The sequence below is a fragment of the Arvicanthis niloticus genome, chromosome 2 (genome assembly GCF_011762505.2).
Source record: "Arvicanthis niloticus isolate mArvNil1 chromosome 2, mArvNil1.pat.X, whole genome shotgun sequence".
In the NCBI taxonomy this organism is placed as follows: domain Eukaryota; kingdom Metazoa; phylum Chordata; class Mammalia; order Rodentia; family Muridae; genus Arvicanthis; species Arvicanthis niloticus.
Window position 1 is genome coordinate 37100626 of NC_047659.1, and position 21398 is coordinate 37122023.

General features: G+C 41.7%; 1 protein-coding gene across 4 annotated transcripts in view; it reads right to left on the reverse strand.

Moving 5' to 3' along the window:
- Rbms1 (RNA binding motif single stranded interacting protein 1) overlaps window positions 1-21398 on the reverse strand; it is a 205330-nt gene that overhangs the window by 125908 nt on the left and 58024 nt on the right. Inside the window, exon 1 of one of the 4 annotated variants that reach the window (XM_034494261.2) lies at window positions 2254-2594. The exons of 2 other annotated variants lie outside the window; for them this stretch is intronic. In XM_034494261.2, coding sequence (XP_034350152.1) covers window positions 2254-2322 — 69 coding nt within the window. In that variant the 5' untranslated portion in view covers window positions 2323-2594. Of the gene's footprint in view, window positions 1-2253; window positions 2595-21398 lie in introns of those variants that run through there. One more of the 4 variants, XM_034494263.2, reaches the window with a different exon arrangement.

Sequence of the window (21398 nt, forward strand, 5' to 3'; positions counted from 1 at the left end):
GTTCACTGTAAAGTAGGGACTAGTATTACCTACCACACAGGGCCGCTGCCAATGTGATGAAATCAGTTAATCCACAGAAAGCATTCTAAATACCAGCCAGCAGGTAGTAAGGTGTTCGGTGATCGTTAGCTACAACTATTCTGTGTGTATATAATAAGAGTGATTCTGACTTGTATGCTTCCCAAAGGTGATTTAAGTATCCCTTACATTCCTTCTTGTTCCTCAAGGAAGTTATCTGAAATCAGCTCTAACAGCTGATTGTGTATTTCTAGATGAAAATCAAACTGCATTATATGCCTGAAAATTGCCAATTCTGTCGCCAAACTGAAGAAAGCGTTTATGAACTGAAAGGCGAAAAGCTTAGCATCACAGCATCTTATAAAAAAAAGTATTAATTAGATTTCCCATTCAGGCTAAGCCAGGATGAGATCATGAAGTCACTCACGGTAACCAGGTCCCTGTGCTCAAAGTGTGCTTTCCCAGTGAATGGCAAAATACTAACAAAAGAAACCTTTGACTCAAATACCACTGGTACCCAGGGTCTTGTGTCTGTATAATGCCTACACATTCATTTCTTTCTTTGCCTATAGAAAAAAAGAAAGTCTGTTTGTTTTTCTGATTCAGTCAGCCCTTTTAGTCTTTGAGTCTAAGGAGAGCCAAGTGAAAAGAGCATCTTATCAGCATGCTCCAGCCAGCAGGCCGTCCCCCCTCCACAACCAAACCTCCAGCCTCGCTCAGCTAAAGGCCTCACCCTCAGAGCCTTTTCCCATTTCAGAGCTAACACCCTGCTGGGTTTTGACAACAAATAAATGAATACACAAGACCCTAACATAATTAGCCATCTTTTCAGGTAGAGAGAGAGAGGTAGGTGGGGGAGGAGGGATTGGGAGAATACTTAGCTTAAATTGGCTTCACTTCTGAAGTTGATGCTGGCACACAGCATCTGAGGGCACTTATTTTAAATAAAGCCACATGCAGTAAGTTCTCGAGATGCCCGTTCGTGAATCCTGACATCGTGGATATCTATCTACCTCAGCCATCAGTAGAGATTTTAAATTTGTAATCCAAAGATTGGACTTCTTAATCCAGGTGAAAGGCGGTGGCCTGGATATCGTGACTATAAAACCCAGGGCATTTACTTCTTTTGAAGGGAAAATTTTAACAAACAAAAGAGGCAAAGAAAAGAAAATAGAAAACAGTACTTTTTGACCCCGAGGAAGCATTTCAGATGGACTGATGCTGGGACAGCCGGAACAATAATCATGCGACCCGCCACAAAGAAGTCACCAGGCTCCAGTGCCACACATCTGGATCTTAATGGAACCACAGTTTACGTGGAAGGATACAGTTTGCTGCTATCATTACTGGGATAACTTAATTGATCTGTCTCCGTGGCTGAGGGTGTAGACTAGAGATTTATTATGGAGGGGGAAAGATCTGCAATGCTGCCTTTTTATTTTGCACTAAGCATCCAGCCACTGACCTCTAAATCAGTTTAACCTTTTCTAAACAGACCTGCACATTTTTAACATAATTTAGAGCTAGGGTTTTTTTGTTATTGCTGCTGCTGAGAGGCTGTGGGATTTTATCACAACATGGCTTCAGTAACCTTCTTTCAAAAACAAAGATGAAAAACAAAAGACCGAAACTAAAACCTGCCAGTTCCACTCCTTTTCCAGGCAGGGGATTCGGATGTAACCTTTCAAGTGCCTTTGGAGTTCAATCTGTTAGAAAATGTATGAAACAAAATTAGAATAGGAAAAGGCGTGTGTATGACTCAGGCTTATCCTCATATCTCTGTCACAGGATTTCCCTGTGTTTCTGAAAACCTTGAGAAAGTGACAGAAGTTCCTGTTTTTCTTTTCTTTTTTGTCTTTTTTTTTTAAATAAGAAGGGTGGCGCGCGCGAACGAACACACGCACACACACACACACACACACACACACACACACACACACACACACACACGTCTTCCGGGTTCCCCATGAATCAGACAGGTTTCTCGGAGGTCCCCAGTGCAATGCAAAGCGCTGCCCCGACGTATCCCCGGCTCCTCTGTACACAAAGGTCTCCAGGAAAACCCCAAACTTGTTGCGGGCTGCCGGAGCCCCTGGCCGCGCGCCCGCCCGTCCCTCCTCTCCGCCCGCTCCCCGTCCCGGTCCCCCGGGGCATCTCCCCGTCCGCCGCCTCCTTCCGAAACCGGGTCACCGCCCCGCGCGCTCGGCGCAGGCCTGGGGAGCGCGGCAGCCTCACCTGCTTGCGGTAGGGCGTCCTGCAGCCGCCGGCGGCGCCGGGGTGGCCGCTGCCGCTGGGGAAGATCATCTCGGGAGCGGGGAGCTGAGGCAACGCGGGCCGCGGCGCTCCGGGAACTCCCTCTCTCGCCCGTCCGGGCCGGCGGAGGGAGGATGCGGCCGGCAACTGGCTCGCGGCTCCCGCCCTAAAAGTGCGGCGCGACGCGCGCGGCCGGCGACTCTCGAGCAGCTCCGGGGGCCGCCGCCCTGCGTGCCATGGACCGGAGTTCGCGCGCGGTGCCGGCGGCAGCGGACGAGCAGCGCCGCCGCGTCCCCACCTCCCGCCGCCTCAACCACCGCCCCGAGAGCGCGCCGGCCGGGGGCGGGGAAGCGGCCGCGCACCGCCTAGTGCCGCGCCCAACCCTCCCGCGCCTCCCGCCCGCCCGCCGCCGGGCCGCGCCCGCTCCCCTGGCCTCGGCCCCCGCGCTCGGCCTCCCGGGCTGGGGCGGCAACCCGGGCTGCGCGGCGCCCCCATCCCGCGCAATGGTTGGCTCTGGCGCCCCGCGTGCCGCACATTCCTGGGAGCAACCACCCCAGGCCTTTCGGCGAGGCGTCGCCGGGGCTTCGCGCCCCACTTGGCTGCCCCTTTTAAGGGCATCGCTCCGGGAACCGCTGGAGCACCTGGATAGGAAGCCAACGTCCCGCCTTTTCTTTCATCTTCCACTGCAGCCCTTGGTCCCGAAAAGGCGCGGATAATTACTCTCACTTCCCGGTCCAGATCAACCTCCCAGGACACCTCTCCATCCCCCCCAGTTATTCACATGCTACATTTTTGTAGAGCAAACGGGTTTTTTTTTTTTCTTTCTTTCCAGTCCCTCACCCAAATACACCCGGGAAAGTTTTCAATTTCATTCTTGTGTCACAGAGGAAGAGTTTTTCCTTCAAGACAACAGTATCAAAAAACCTTGTGAGCCATCCGAGAGGGAAACCTGCCCTTCCTGGAAAAGACAGAAGATAAATAGGAATTCAATTTAGTTATTAAAAAGGCAAGGCAAGAAAGGGACAAAGACAGGAGTAATTTCCTTTGTTCTCAAGTGAAAAAAAATAAAAACTGCTTCTCCTGCGGCCCCTTTCGCAGTCACCTCTCTGGATGTAGCAGGCTTTGAACCTGTGTGATGTGGTGGCCTCAGGAGGGTGGTCAATGGCAAGCAAGCCATTTCTGGGTAGGATTACCAGGCTGGTTGCCATCTTTAAATTGGCGACTTGGTCCCTGGTGAGTATTCTGAATTCTGGGATTACAGCCACGTTACACATACACAGGTCTTCCTTGGCTTCTAACATCTTCCTGGAAAGGCCCATCTGCTATGATAATGAAAAATCCCAGCTTGTCTAACAAGAGAGGGAACTCAACTTCGGCTGTCACAATGATGCGGGGAATGTCAACTTTCTAGCAAGAGTGTAGCCATTCAGAGGCAAAGTTGAAAAATACACTTCCCAGAAATCCTGCTGATGACTTAGTAAGCTGCTTCCAAAGTCCCCAGAGCTCCAGTAAAAGTAACAAGAAATAGTCTCACCTATGGAAAACAGACACACCCACAACACACGGGAAATCCTAATTCTTTTCACTTAAAAAAAAAAAAAAAAAACAGCAAAGGATAAAGTACTAGGTGCACACTGGGCAAATAAAAACTTAAAATTCACAGGCTATCTGCTCTTAAAATGGTTAAAGATTACATCACAGCCAGACTGTGCGCCCGTAGGGACACCCAAACTGTTTTCTACTGCACATGCATTTGGTTGTATGGCATGACCTGTTGTCTCTCCTCACTATGACCCAGAACAAATACAAAGTGGACAGTTTTAGTTCCAACTGTTCAAGTTGAAGATGCCTTTTCCTGAGGACTCAAGACACACCCTACCCCCTGCACCGTTACCATGATTCCCACCAGTCATCTATAGAAAAAGGCACTGCACAACCTCAGTTGTTCTGACTGGTCTCTTAGGAAACCACAATCGAAACCACAGAAGAACAACATTAATTTTTTTTTTTTTTTTTTTTTTTTTTTTTTAGTTTTCCTCTCAAGCCATGATGCACTTGCTGGGTCATTGACCCATTGGATACTGCGCTATTCCAAAATGCTAACACTTGATTGGCATTCTGATAATAGTTCTCTCCAGATAAGAAAATGTTAAATGATAAGAAAAGTTAAAGAGATGACAAAATAAAAAAACTCTGATACTAGTAAAATGTGCAAAAAAATACTGAAAGAACATTGAACGGACTGACTTTTAAGACTTAAAAAAAGATCAAAGAATTAGCATGCTGTTTATAGTTTCACATGAATTGCTTAAAAAGAAAAAAACAGACATGTGGTTTTTAAAAAATAAATGTAAACTTAAGATTCAAAAGTTCCAAATGTTAAGTAGACGCCATCTCTTACCTATCAAGCATTATACAAAGAAAAAAAGATTGTTATTCCATCCTCAAAATAGGATCACCAAAACCCAAAAATTCAAACTTAAGGGAAATAACAGAAATATGAAACTCTGTATATATAACATACACAATCAATTATAGACAATCCATGAACACTTATAGGGACGGAGTCCAGTGAGGTCCATCTAGAAAAATCCACTTTTGTTGTTGCTTTTGAGAGACTTATTTTTAAACACAAACTAGAGGAACTGACCAGAGAGCCTGTACACTGTTAGGGTGACAATTCAGTGCTGTGGAGCTTTGTCCTCTTGGCAGGGAAACTGAGACTACAGTAGCATGTGTACCTCCTCCTCCCCCACCCTCAGCCCTAGGTGAAGCTGTGGGAACCTGACCCAGGGGCAGCCACTCTACAGACTGGCCAGTGACCTATGATCTGAGTGGGATTGAAAACATGAGCTTGCCGGTGTGATTCTCACCCTTGGGAATTTGATTCACAAAACTCCAGTTAGGAAAGGGACAGAAACAGCAAGAATTGCCTGGGGGTACAGAGGAGGCCACAACAGGCCAGAACCATAGGCAAGCCAAGCTTATGAGGAAGCAGAAGCTATGAGTAAACAGGAAGCTGACTGGCAGCAAGCAGGAGAACAGCAGAGCAGACACCAGGAGCCCTGAGCACTTGGTGGGGAGAGACAGACAATGGAGGGAGCTGCTGTCCCTAGAGACATTTTGGCTCTTCGGAATAGCAGCAGCCCTCAGACACTGTGTAGACACACTTAAGTCACAGCCCTGGTTAGATGAGTCGAAAGAGTTTCTTGTCTCTTTGTAACACAGGAGACAAAATGAAGGAAGAGCTAAGCAAGCCGGACTCCATATTTCAGATCCCCACTTACTCCACACACAATCTGGGGCAGGTTAGTTGCATCCCACATTGTCTTCACAAGACAGTGTTACATCAAAAAGGTTCCAGACTCAATAAATGGCAGCTATTAGTGTTGTCTTTAGGTTTTACAGCAGAGGGAGTGTAGTCAAGTATCTCATGCATGTATAATAAGTGTGAAAGGCCATCAAAGAACAGAAGGCAGGGTACACTGGTACTCCATGGCAAGTAACAAACATATCTAGCTAAAGGGAGGTCATTTTCAGTACCCGTTTGTAGAATGGCTGAAGGAACATGCTCTCTGCGGCTATCCAACCACACCGATAGTAGCAACAAGGAGAGAAAATAGTTTGATGAAGAGTCTGTTTCAAGAGCTTAGATACATCGAATAGTTTTTTCTCTATTGTTCTCCAGTCTCCTTTTAAGAAACCATATATTAGAACAGAGCTACTTCATGAGTAGGAATACTGAGCGGTATCAAAGATCATCCTGTAGGGCAGGCAAAGTATACACACAAGGATAAGAACAATGGAGCAACCTGGACAAGCAGAAGCCTGTGTGCCAGTTGGGGAGATGAGACATGGGTAGTGATGCCTTCTGTGATAGCAAAGAGCTTGTACAACTGGAATTTGAGGCTGTGACATTAGATGACGTTTATCCGTCAGAAACAATTTGAAAACAAGACTGGTTTTTCACGTTTCGCTTCCATAAGGACCCTCTGAGGCTAGAGGGGTTATAAGGCTTACAATGCTGAAAAGAAAGTAAAAGGTAAGAAAACCGGATTCATCTACCTATTTGGGTCCTAAGTAATACCAGAGTAGTGTTAAAAGTGGAGGCTCCGGTAGGGTTCAAAGGCTGAGTCCTGCACTGTCTCAAAATCTGTAATGTTGCATCTCAAATCCCTACTCAACTATCTGTAACCCCCCTGGGCAGTAATGCAAAGACTTAAGTGGAGACTGGGCAAGCGGTCTAGACTGTAACGCAATGTGGGTGTCCACAACCAGGGAGTGTGTGGGATGCTCAGCTTATCAATGATTTGTTCATGTTCAGAATAAAGCACTGCACAGAAGACCAGGAAAACCAGACCTAGACATGGTAGGCAGCAGGGTGGAGATGTGGGGCCGTTAAAACTGGGGAAGAGTCAAATTCCCAAGGATTCCTCTCATGAAACATTCTCATAGCCACACTACTGCACGTCTTCTAAGAGAGGAACATTTGCCAGGTAGTGGTGTCGAAGGCCTTAATCCCAACACCCAGGAGGCAGAGGCAGCTGGATCTTTGAGTTCAAGGCCATCATGGTCTACAGAGTTCCAGGACTGCCAGGGTTACACAGAGAAACCATCTGGGGTTGAGGTGGGGGTGGCGCATTTGAGGGAAGTTACTAAACATTAAAACAAACAAACAAACAACAAGAATAAGAAACAAAACCCAGTGGGGCTGAGGGATTGCAAGCTTAAGGTGAGTTCAGCCCCCAGCACTCATGGAAAACACTAGGTGTGGTGGAGCACGCCTGTAACCCCAAGGCTGAGGAGGTAGAAACCTGCAAATCCCTAGGCTTGCTGGCCACCCAGTCTAGTCTAATCAGTGAGACCCAGGCAAATGAGAGACGCCTGCCTCCAAGGATGTAACCTGTGCTTTTAAGGATGATTCCCAAAGTCATCTTCTGGTCTCCACACTCAAACGTATACACATGCACATTCATGAACAAAGACACACATGCACACACATTAGTAAGAAGACAGTATATATAAAGTATATATAAAGTATGGTGGTGGAGCTAACTTTTGAAAGGCTATCCAACAAGATTGGATATATATATATATAGATATATATATATTGGATATATTGGATATATTGGATATATATATATATATATCAGTCTACAAGTAAAAAGCTGATCTCCAGTGTGTTCTGTCCTTGTGTCACATCCTACTACAGCAAAAGGACCCTGTTTTATTTAGGTCAAATCAAACACTGAAAGGAAGAATAAAAACTTACTCAACATTGTTCCAAATCACAAAACGTAAGAGTACATTAATGGTTAGTATAAGTCATTCACATGGAAAAAGAACTCATTTAAGAGTTGTTTAAAATCTCACAAAACTTCTGACTGCCTGCTAGCAAAATAGAAGCAAAAAAATATAAGGTCAAAAATTCTTTATATTTCCGGTTCTATACAAAATATTTAGGAAAGTACCCCATCTCTGAAATAGGAACAATATTTTCTAGTATGTACTGTTTTCCTTTATATATATATATATAAAAAGTTGCAAATCTTATTCCAGACTTAAAGGCTCCCTAGATATGTACAAAATCACACATATAAAGATGAAACCACCACAATAAAATAAAACTGTAGCTGTAAGTCTAGCATCCATCCACACAGAGCGCCATAGACATAGCCTTACGCTGATGACTCTTAGGAGAAGCCATGCTTGGATTACTCTTAAGTCTCTCCTAATGGGGAAAGCAGAAGACTTGAGTTTTGCACAAGTGCAGCTTGTCGGAACGGATGACTAACTAATACTAGCTGTCATTTGCTGCGTCGTTCCACACGAACATATTAGACACACCACACATGCCAGAATGCCTGTCTCTTTGAACCCAAAGTCACAGATCTAACCCATAGGGCAAGGCAAGTGGGGCTTAAACTTGGATCTCTTACACTCCCATACCAATGTGATGTCTTATTAACTGTTAATGAATAATTCCCCCCCCTCTCTCTCTCTCACACACACACACACACACACACACACACAATGCTAGTAAGTAGTGTAAACCATAGTTACCATTAGCCACAGTCAAGGGAAGACAACCAATATTCCGCAGTCAACTATGGTGTTCTCAAGTCATGCTGTTCTCTAGATGAAACCAACACATGCGTCTTCAGTTTAGAATATATCCAAATTACACTGTGCTTTTGGAGGTTGAGGAGATCTGGATGCTAAACTTCAATTCAGTTGACTACTGGGCAAACTTTCCACTATTAGAATATATATTGAATGGTCCAGATATAAAGTCTGGCTTCGACCTAGTGCCTAGATCTTACTTTACTGATGGTTGCTAAGGTTGACTCTTTTGCAACCATTTTATTTTAGGGAGTCAGTTGGAGGGATGTAATTGTGAAAGAGGCATCTTCTACAGCATGACACGATATTAAGAAACATCTAGAATTCTGAAATAAAATCAGCAACATGCTTTCCCTCAAAAAGTAATATAAGACCAATTTAAGATTAGCTTAATTGTAATATTAAGTCAAGACAACCAAAACCTTAACTATTTAAGACATTTATCTCTATGAAAAAAATGCTTTAAATTTCTTAGAAGCTGTAGATAAATATTTTTGATACTCTTTTCTTGAAAAGGTTAATCAAATTAAAAGCTCACTTAAATTTCTGGTATAAAAAAATTAAAAAGATAATTTCCCCATTTTAAAAAATATAAAAACAGATAGCTTAGTCTTTCTAAAACAAAACAGAACAAAATCTTTCATGTGGACAGAATAAAACTTGAATAGTTTATATTGATTCGGTTTGTATTATAATGAATTTGTACCTGCTGCTCAGAGTCTATAGGAAAAAGATGTCAAGTGTCTGAGTAACTGGGGTAAGGTGAAAGTCATTCCCAAACACTGCATGTTGCTGTCTTCCTGAAACACCCCAATGGAAACTCTTTTACCTTCCACTCCCTGGAGTGTGGAAATGTAGCATCAGAGATGCTGGGCTATGGGGAGGTCTATAAAATAGTGAGAGCTCATTTTCAGACTCTTCAGATAACTCAGGAGTGTTTCCACAAACTGTTAAAGCTCACAAGTTAGGAAGGAAAGCTACGACTATTGGGTAGTCCCTGAAATTAGTTTACCTGAGGAGCTCGAAGTAGGATAATCATCTGTGCATGTGTGAACTGGGGGTAAGAATAACAGCTGGGAAAGGAAGGCTGGAAAACTGCTAATTGCACCTTCTTCTCTGCTGCAGCATCTTCAAAGAGACAGAGTATTGAGAAAAATGAACAGAGTTTTTTTTTTTTTTTTTTTTTCAAAACTAAAGCCCAAATCTTTAAGTGATGGAAAACAAAATTAGTTCAAACCTGGAATAACCACCTCCTTTCCATGAGTAAAATTCAATTGGGTGAATGACAACTTTGACAGTGCACAGCAAACTGTACCTGGGACAAACAAAGCCCATGTCAGCTGAGACCGGTAACAAGGTTGTTAGAACACAATGCTAAATGTGGGGGCAGGTCCCTAACAGGAGTTCAGCTCAAAGCATCCCCAAAACAAAAGAAAACTGATAAAAGGCTTCTGGTTTCTTCAGTTGCTAAGATCATCATTAAGTTAGGTCTACTTCACCTGAAGAGGAAGATGCTAGAATAATTAATGATGTCCTTTATGGAAATGGGAATGAAGAAAAGTTTCTCATTCTCCACCAAATTATAAAGTTCAAATAAGAATAGAATTACAAGTGGATTTCCATTCAGTTGAATATGTATGAAGGCAAACTTTCCAACATTGGGATATGTAGCTGAGAATCCTGAAATAGGATACCTAAGGAGCTTACACAGACTCCCCACCCTAAGTGTTTTTAAGAACGACAAGTTCTGGGTTACCTAACATATTTAACACATGGGGTATACTGACTACAGACCTGTGGCAAATTGATACTCCCAAGGCGAAGAGAAGGCAAATGAGGAAATTCTAGGGTTGTCATGACAATATGGCTGATCATGACATCAGCAATTCCTAATTCCAGATTGTAAGGACACTCCTAGAACACTCAGGCTGTATTAAGCACATACCCACTCCTGAGCATCCATCCATCTGACCCCCATCTTTATGTTAAGTACAGTGACAGAAAAAATGATATGTAAACCATAGAGTTATTATAAAAATCCTGACTCTCAGAAGACATTAGAATGCTTTATTATCTCTCTGTCTCTCTGACTCTCTGTGTCATAGTTATAGCAGTAACACATTAATTAACATGCTACCATATATAAAAACCCTTTATTATCCCCTTAAAGACTCAAATGTAGGCAGGGCAGAGGTTTCCATGCTTCTATGAGAAAAGGTAGGTTCAGCAACTTGCCAAAAGTTATGAAGGCAAAAATACAGAATTTCAAGGTCAGAGGATAATTGTATAAGGGCCAGTCCCTGTGTCCAGCATGTACAATAATCATTCCACAATACTTTTTAAATAAACCTAGGATTATTTTATTACTTTTCCTTTTTTGGTGGGAAAGACATGTGCTCTAACCTCAGAACCCAACTTGTAGAAGTTGGTCCTCTCCTTTCATTCTGTGGGTCCTGAGGAGTAAAATAGGGGTATCGGGCTTGGTGACACCTCTTTTTCTTCTGAGCCACCACACAAGCCCTCAACAAGCACTTCAATAACTGAATGAACACTGCCCTTTCTCCTTGGGCACACTGGCCAATGATAAATATCTTCCCTGTCTCCATCCTTGCCCACATTTATAACAAACTTCTCGGTTAAATAGCCTCTGGAACCATCAATCCTATTCCAGGGTCAGAATCTATGTCCTCTGGAGACTGATGGTAAATTCTTCTGTGTTCTATAGCCCTAAAAAGTGGGTGCAGCCATCTTTGTGGGGTCTCCTCAACCTTCTAGGATAGAACTTCTGATTGTTTACTTAACATATAGTCTAGCATCTAGGAGGTTTTGTTGGCTGCAAGAATGGCAAGATACATACATACATACATACACGCATACATACACACATACACACATACATACACACATACATATACATACACACACACATAAATACATAAATAATGGCATAGTGACTGTTTTATTTTTCTATACAAGACCATGAAAACCTAAGTTAGAACTAAGTGTCAAAAAAGAGGGAGATCAAAACGAATATATTTTACAGAATATATATTGTTACAGAAAATCTTCATTTAATCTATAGATTATTTGGGATTTAGAGAGATTCTAGCACATGCTGCATTCTGTATCTTTATGTGACTTTTTAAAAAATGATTTTTATCTGTAATTATGTGCACATGAAAACAGGTGCACACAGAATCCAGAAGAGGATATTGGATCCCTCGAAGATGGAGTTTATTATAAGTGATTGTGAGTTAAGAATCAAATGTGGGTCCTCCAGAAATGCTCTTAACCACTGAACCATCTGTCTGGGCCCTGTATGTGACTTCCAAGAAAATGGAATTCTTGGATTAAAAGAAAGAAGTATCTTTCTTATGTTTCTGCCACCACTGTCCTATAAACATTTAGATATTAAGTCATGTAATCTAACATATTACTGATTATAAGTGCCCAAAGTTACTAAGATGCTACCATTTTAAAAAGGCGGATGACAGTAATTATAAGACATCATAAATTATAATGTATACTAATTTCAAAGAGCTTGATATTTGAAGAACGAGTCTTAGTATCAACAGCGCACAGGTGCAGAGCATACAGCATGCAAATGGTCAGATGCGTCTTTTCCATTCACAATTTACCTTCAGTTCTGGAAAAAAAAAAAACCCATTTTGTCAAACATCCATTTTAAACCTTCCTAGGAACTAAGATCACAGAGGAAATGAAATCATATACTCAATCTTCCTAAAGAGGAAGATGATAGCAGGGACAGTCACTGGACATCAAGATGAGAAAGTTTCTCTACTCTCGCCAGGAACATGTGTCACCAAGAGCTAAGCTGTCTTTCCCCCCTCGGCCATTTCCTCACCATCATATCCAGTGATCTATGCAGTATTTATGCATTACAGACACTTATATAATAAGGAAAGATTAGAGGGAGATGAACTGAAATCTGTAAGTTTGAAAGCTGGAGAGCTTTTCTCCATTTCCCGCTATGAGTGCTTTGAAAGGTATCAACGGCCGACATAGCCTGAGATATACCCACCCGGCATGGCAGTCCTAAGTCTTCCTAGGGCTTTCGATTAGAAAAGCAATTGTAGTGTATTCAGGTGAAGTTAGAGAAAAGACGCATCTGAAACAGCTATCAAGGTCCTTAAAACTGAGAGGTGATAACAAAGTGGATGAAAAGCAATCACTTCCCAGGCAAGACAAGCCAGTTAGAGGCAGAGATGCCACCGACTGCTCTGTCCTTGGAACACTCATGCAAGGACTCCAGTGTTCAGGAACTGACTGGTCTTTTTGCAGTTCCTCCCTAGCCCTTGCACAGCTCACCCTGTCACCTCCATGGCGTGACTGACAAGGAAAACAAAGCCAACTGATTTTAGCCAAAGCTTTGGGATTACCTATAAATTTCACTTACCTGTTAACTTTCTCTTATCACCAGTGAAAATTATCATTGTTATAACCCTGAAAAATCATCTTCACACCTAACAAAGGATATATACCAAGCGCTTAACTCAGGACTTGGTACGCATGAAGTATTCAAATATAAGTTCATAAATATGTAAATTAACAACCAAACCATTTATCCTAAATACATGCATGTATGTATCCTAAATACATACAGGGTGAGGATGTGGCTCAGTGGCGGAGGCTTGTCTAGTACTCCACTCTGGCAACTGTTTAACATCTCCACAATTAAAGTATCTTTACCTGATAAGAGCAGACAAACAGTTGATGGCTGCATAAAAATGTCCTGGGAGGTTGACCCTCGGGGGAACCGAACTGAACCTCAGCTGAATTTATCCTTAGTGCTGTTATGTATAGGAAGTGACCACCCAGAGGATGGTTTTCTTCCAAACAACTCCTTTAACTGCCCATTTCCCCTTTTCTCAAATATTCTCATCAGAAAGAAGAAAAACGAGACAAGCCATTTAAAAAGCTGAGATGTGTAATTAATTATGTAAGGGTAATAACAAGGCCTCCATTTGGAAACGACGTTAATCGAAATGAACAAATGGAGTGGATTCAGCTAATTGCCATAACTGATGGCAAGCCCTCCTCCTATTTCTGAGTTAGAAGTAACTATGTAACTGTGATTCTTACTGGCTCCGGTTCCTTCTCTATCTTTTTATCCATTCCATTCCCCAGGCTATAAGCACTAGCTTCTTCTGTCTTCTCCTGTGACTATTTCTTATTTACTCCGTGTTCTTGCCAGCCAGCCCTTGTTCCTTCACAATGTTGTTTTCTAAGGTTTCAAAACTGCTTTTTGTTATCTCTGACTGTATCAGAGACTGTATTTTCCTCCTAAAACACACACCTGAAACGTGCAGCACTCCACTCTGACTCCTCTACCTTTTCACCTTTATTTCAGCTACTCCTCATGCTCTGGCTGCCCCTTTACCTCTATTTCAGCTACTCCTCAGGCTCTGGCTGCCACAGACTTGCTCTTTCCTGGTTCTGAGCTTTGCTAGGCAAGAAATGGAGAAGAGTTGGACAAAGACACTCACCCCTCCCTGTTTACTCTGTGGAGATCACAGTTTACAGTCTGCCCCCTCTGAGCTTTTCAGGCTCCCATTTCCCCAGACTTCTCACTTTGTTTTCTAAGGGCTGTCTTAATGCATAAATTAGGCCATCTTACTACACAACACGTTGTACATTATGAACTCCCTTGAGGAAACTGTGCCAAGATACAGCATGCACTCTGCACTATTTACTCTGTAGAAAGGCATCCAGCAGGAGATCAGCACATGCTCATTGACCTGGCTGCACCATAAATTAGTCCCTCTCAGTGTCCTTGCCAGTCCAGCACTTTCGAGAGTCTCTGTATAAACTCCCAGCAGTTCCTGTGGCTCAGTTCTTAATGATTTAGACGAAGGTTGCTAAGCTTATCGGTTTAGACTTCTTTATTTATTGAAGGACACCCATTAAAGACACCCATTCTCATTCTAACTTGAAGATAGTTATTACAAAGAATGAACCTGAGAATGGTTACAGGAACACAAAGGATAGGAGCCCTCCAGTCAGTCCATCCTTCCATCCATCCATGGATCCATCCGTGCAGCCATAATCCACCCAACCACATACCTACCTATCTTCCCTTATTAGTTAAAAAAAAAATTTACTATAAGGTATATACAAAATACAGCTTCTTGAACTAAGAGGCTTGGAAATAAATACATATTTAGTTTCTCTTGAACAAACAATTACTTATTAAAATCAAAAATAGTACCAAGATGCTCTGGCTTTCTAGAATGATTGTCATCACCAAGAATTATTTTCCCTCATGACACACCACCTTGCAACTCCAGTGGTTGATTTTTCCAAAGCATCTGCTTCTTCCTGGTTCTTCTTTAATGCAAACAGTAGAGCTCCCAGAGGGCCACTTCATCTTGCCACACCGTCTACAAACACCACAATCTGCCACTGCCACTTGTATCCCAGAGAAGTGGACAAAGCACAGGCCTTCAATAAAAACTACAATAAAAAAAAGTCTAAACCAATAAGCTTAGCAACCTTTATCTAAATCTATAGCCAAACAAGAGAAAAAGATAACACCTACCAAATAATTTCTGTGAGAAAAATAATTATGAGAACCACAAGTTTAGTAAGCGATTAAGATAAATTATTATATTTATCATCAACAATGTCAGCCTTCTTAATATACCTTCAGCTCAGAGCCAAGATATTTTCATGAGTGATATTATTTCACCTAAAATTCCAGTCTTTGCCCTGCAGCATGACACATATCTATAATCCCAGCAATCAGGAGGCTGAGGCAGGAGGATTACTATCAGTTCAAACCCAGTTTGGGCTACACAGTCAGCTCTTGTTTCAAAAGAAGAGAAAGGAGGGGAAAACTCAATCACATCAACAATATTTACTATGATCTAGTTGGCTTTATTCCAGAGGCACAAGACTGGTTCAACTTATTCAAATTGATAAATATAATAAATTATATAATGGACTTCAAAGACAGAAATCCCAGGATCATTTCAATAAATGTCAAAAAGGCTTTTGAAAAAAAAATAGAATCTCTTCATGATGAAAGCCCTAGACAGAAAAATCTTAGAAAGAACATACATCAGCATAATAAAGGCTCCAGTTTGCAAACCGATAGTCAGTATGATGCTAAATAGAGAAAGATCTGAAGTGATCTCATTACAATCAGGAATGAGATAAGGCTGTCCACTGTCTTCACTCCCATTCAAATTAGTGCTCACAATCTTAGCTATAGCAATAAGACAGAAAAAAGAAATAAAGTTCATTCAAATAGGAAAAGAAGTCAAACAGAATATCCCTGTTATTGGATGGCATGATTCTACCTATTAGAGACCCTAAAGACTCCATCACAAGACCCCTAGAAGTTATCAATATTTTCAACAAAGTAACAGGATGCAAAATTAATACACATACATCAGCAGTCTTTCTATATATCAGTAAAAAAGACCCTGAGCGAGAAATCAGAGAAACCGTTCCATCCACAATACTCTTAAATATGTACACCTCGGAACAAACCTAACTTAAAAGCTGGAGGGCCTCTACAGTGAAAACTTTAAAATTCTGATGGAAGAAATACAGGAAGATATAGCAGATGGAAATACTCCCCCTATGCTTGTGGACCCTTCTACCAAGAACACTTTACAGTTCCAATGCACTCTCAATCAAAGGTTCTATGTCGTTCAAAAGACCCCTGAGAACCAAAGCTATGCTACTGGAGGGATTACTACATCCTATCTCATGTCATACTACAGAGCTGTAGTAATAAAAAGCATGGTTTTGGCACAAAAAGAGCCACACAGATCTACAGAATAGACCACTCCGAAGGCCCAGATAAATCTCCTTGAATTTATAACTACCTTGTATTATTTATTTATTTACTTTTAGAAAGATGACAAAAAATACACACTAAAGAGAGATTTGTCAGTGAATTGTTGGGGGACAGTAGATGTCTACCTGTAGAAGAATAAAATTAGATCTTTATCTCTCATTTTACACACACACACACATCAAGCACAAACAGATTGAAGACCTCAACTAAGAACCTGAAACTATGAAAAGAGAGGAAATATGCTACAAGATCATATACAAGTAAGCGCTTTCTAAGAATGCTGCAAGTCACCCAGGAAGGCCAACAACACACAAATGGAACCAACAAAGTATAAAAACAATAAGGGAATGGTTGGCTGAATCAATTGGCAGCACACAAAATCTTTGTCAGTGATTGATCCAACAGAGGACTAGAGTATACAAAGAATTTAAATATAAAATCAAGAAAACAAACAACTCAATCAAACAATGGTGGTTGTTAAGATCACTGGCTGCTCTTCCAGAAGATCTGGGTTTAAGTCCCAGCAACCACAGAACAGCTCACAGCTATCTGTAACACTATCTGTAACTCCAGTTTCAGGGACCTGATGCCTTCTGGCTTCTACAGGCACCAGGCACACATGTGCACAGACAGACATGAAGGCAAATACCCATACACAGGAAAAAAAAATAAAATAAATGGGCTACATATCTCAACAAGAGTTCTCAAAAGAAGAATTATAAATGACTAAATAACCATGATTTTTAAAAAAGTATTTACTGTCATTAGCCATCAGGGACACACAAACCAAAATGACACTTGAATTCCATCTCACCCCGGTCAGAATGGCTATCACATGATAAACAAATGTTTTTGAGGATGTTGCGAAAGGAGAATCCTTATTCACTGTTGGTGGGAGTATGAACTTGTATAACCACTATGGATATCAATTAGAGCCCCCCCCCCCCAAAGCTAGAACTATGACTACTATATAACCAAGCTATACCACTTCTGGACATACACAAAGGACTCTATCTCCTCTGCAGAGAGCCATGCTCATTCATATTCATTGCCATTCTTCTCACAATAGCTACGAAATGTAATCAGCCTAGATGTCCATCAGCTGATGAGTGGACGATGAAAATGTGGTGTGGATGCGCAATGAAATTTTAGTTAGCGGTGAGGGAAAATTAAAATACAAAATTTTCAGGTGAATGGATGGGACTGGAATAAAACAAAACAGAACAACAACAGCAAGAACAAGTGAGGTAATCCAGACTCAGAAAGACAAATGCTATACATTCTTTCTTATATGTAGCTCTTAGGTTCAAAACTATAGATTTTTTTGTTGGGTCTGGAGTGCCTGCAGAAGCCAGGAATCTAGATGGGTGTGGAGGGTGCCTTAAGGAAGGAGGCAGAGTATAACATAGTTAATGTAAAATGAAGAGAGGGTGGGTAACACTGAAGTGGAAGTGTGTCAACACAGGGATAGGAAATGGGAAAGACGAGAAAGGGAAGGAGGATTAATCAAAGGGAGAGGTATATGGAAAAGATAAAAATCTATTACTTTGTAAGCAGAGAGAGAGAATATATCATGAATTGCTAGATAGTATTGCTCTTAAAAAAAATCTACGGATTATTAAACTACATCCTGTTTCAGGTGTGGAAAGCCCCTAAGACAATACAGACTATTGCCATTCCTCTTCCTTATTCAGAAGAAGTGGTTAATAAGACCCTGTGGAAAACACCACACACCTTGGTTTTAATATGTAGACTAATCAGGCTGGAACTGATCTGGAAGCTTCCTTTTTACTGGTTAGTTTTTGTAGCGCCGCAGGGTGTTATGCAGAGTATCAGAAATATAACATCAATGGTCAACTTATGAACTATGAATACCAACCTGCCAGTGCCTATGCACTCACTTACCTAATAGTGGCACAGCTGTTACAGGGTGACCAACTGCTCAGATTGAATTTGAAGCCTGTTCCACTGGAGGGAATTTATGCCTGGCCTAAACTTTATGGCTGAGAGGTCTTAGGCCTTAGGGAAAACTTACTGCTATTATTTAGCTGCATTGACATAATGTCAAACTGTCTACATATTTATACTAATAGGAAAATGCTACTCTCTGCATTAATCAGAGACTCTTCCATTTGCAAGGAACAGCAGTGAATGCAGACACTTGTGGCTGTTCAAAGATACTAAGAATAAGAAACGGTTGAGTGCTCAACCCTAATCATGACATTTACACAATCCCCTCTAAGGCTCAGGGAGTATTTCAGAAGAGGGATCAGGAAATAAAAATGTGGGAGCAGCTAGATAAGGAGGAGGACTGTGAAAAGCTATCTTCTGGGCATGACACAACCATTGCAGTCCCAGAGCACCTGCAGATGACTGACTACCGTGGGGGGCTGCCCGAGACTGTGCATACCAACAGTCAGGCATGGATCAGGGTGGGAATTGCAGGCCCTTCCTCTCCCTGTTGAACTGGGGGGAGGGGGGCTCATTGTCATCATTAAATATCCACTGTGGGCTTACGGAGCTCCAGTGGATAGTTCTAAACTCATAGTTACACAGATGGATCTGGGCAAACTCAGTGGCCCATGAGGCCATATCATTACCCACAGCATCACCAATCTACCATTTCATTTCGCTTCATTAAAGTCACAACGGGCCAATCAAGAGTGTTGTTTCTAGCATGTAGGTCCTCCACTCTTCTTTTGATAAAAGCTTTCTACTTCTCTTCCTGAACTGCCAACAACCTCCCGTGCAAACTGTAGTAATGCACACTTAAAATTTCACTCACCATTTACCCGGTTTTAGATACACCCCTGATGCTGTGAAATGTCCATTTTACTCATCTCCAAATGTTCTTGGCCCCATCCCTCCATAAATTAGAATTCAAACCCTCGGCTCCCCCTTCACTTCCAAATATTGAGATGTCACCTGAAACCAATTACAGGAAATGTCTTCAGTTCTTCTCAAACACATCTCTATATTTTTCCAGATTTTCTTGGCATTGCTCTTTGTGCCAGTAGTTTCAGAAATCTCCCTAGTTCTTTAGAAGATGTAGATGCTTGGTTTGTATCCCTTGTCCCAGCATCATCCAGATACGTCCGCCTCAAATGGTGGTTTGTCTGTTTGCTTTCAACTCATTTCCATTAATGATTTCTTTTTCAGGATTGAAGAAATAGCTTATCAGGTGGGAAAGTACAGCTTGCTTCACAAAAATGAAGACGTGAGTTTCATTCTCAGAATCCATGTCAAAATGCCAAGCATGGTGACCGGTACTCATAATACCAGGTGGAAGAGCCTGGAGGATCCCTGAGGCTTGCTGGCCAGCCCAGCTAGCCTAATTGGTAGTTTTCAGGACAATGAGAAACCCTTTCACAAAGAAAGCTTCCTTAGAATGTCACCGAAATTGTCCTCTGACTGTCACAAGCATATATATGCACACACCCATGCTCACATGAGCATGCACACATGTACAAAATAAATCTATGAATATGTCTTCCTTTTAGGAAAGAAGATGTGGTGGTTTTTCCTAGGGTCTTTACTCGCTCATGTCTTCTCTATCCCAAGAAAAGGAACGAAGGCATTTCTTGTTATTTAAGCTGTTTCTCTTTCTCAGCCAAAGTTCCTGAGTGACTGCACAGCAATAGAAGCTTGAACATGGACAGCTTACATTCTAGATACAGACCACTGTATCTAGACCACCATCTCCCTATTACATTCTCTCTGTCTACACAACATTATTGAGCTCTGTAAGCATGTCATCCACTTGCTTTATGGAATCCCGAGTTCTCTTTTGTCCCCTCTCTTCCCTATTCCAGATTTTTAAAATATATGATCTTGCCCACAGAAATCATAATAATCTCCACTGGACCAAAGAAGCCTATATATATGGTTCCAAACTTAGGTTTTTGATTGGAAGCCAAACTCACTTATCATGGACATACTCTCTTGAGTTTTTGTGTCTCCACATCATAATCTATCTATCTATCTATCTATCTATCTATCTATCTATCACCCACCTATCTCTCTCTCTATCATCTATCATCCGCCTATCATCTATACATCATCTATCCTTTGTCTGCCTATCTATTATCTACCTATCTATCTCTATCACCTATCTCTCCTCGATATATTCACCTGTATTGTATGCTACTGGAATCAGAAGTGATCTCTTACATTGACGTAAGAGTCTAAGAAAAAAATCATAGTTTTATAAAATTATGAACAAAGTTTTCCTCTACTCATATGGCAGTCCTACTGCCCATTTTGTTTGGTGCTCACACAGGAAACCTTCAGCAAAGGCTCTGAGAAACATTGGTTTCTAATGAGTGGAAATACTCCTAAGTGCATTTGGGAATGCTTACGGCTTCCAAAGTGCAGGGCAATGAAAGCCCCGTTAATGGGCAACTGTTGGATCTAATATGCGCTAAGAGCCGAGTAACTGAATTTTAAACTGAATGTCAACACAATTTTTGGTCGAAAACTTTCAAGTCGAAAGAAAAATCACACACTTGGATGTAATTATATCTCCTGTCTACTCACCCGCAAGTGACTAGACATGTAGCAAAAACTAAAACTGATTTTGCATAATGAATTTCAGAACCTCTGTTCACATTTTAAAAAGTAAAAGGATGGGAAGGAATGAATAATTAAGGATCCGTCCCTGGTGTTTATTTTTACTTCCTGAGCAACTAAAAGGGAAAAGGTGGGCAGTAACCGGAAAGAAAGGAATTTTAAAGGCAAATATGAAGAGGACATTTGCAACTGTGAAACTACAGCTCAGAGGTGGAGCATTTGCCTAGTATGTGTAAGGATCTGAGTTCAATTCCAGGCAACAATAAATAAACACAGGATGCTTACCTTAAAGTAATTTGAAATTTCTGTTACGTTTAGAAATTATTAATATCTGATGGCTTAGTAAAAGTACTCTTCAAATCTTATTAGAAACTTGAATTTTGCCTCTTGACAGGACTACAAATCTACTTGGCATGTAAGATCATCCATGCCTGAAGATCCAGCTGCTTATATGGGACAGCGTGGAGTGGGAGGGCTTCAGAGCAATACTCTTTTGAATGGGAGAGCCTAGATGCTCTCAACCTGGCACGGCAATCACTTTCCCCCAGAAGCCACTGCCTCAGCTCCCATAGGGAATTCTCTTTCACCTAAAGGGATGAGGAGTTCT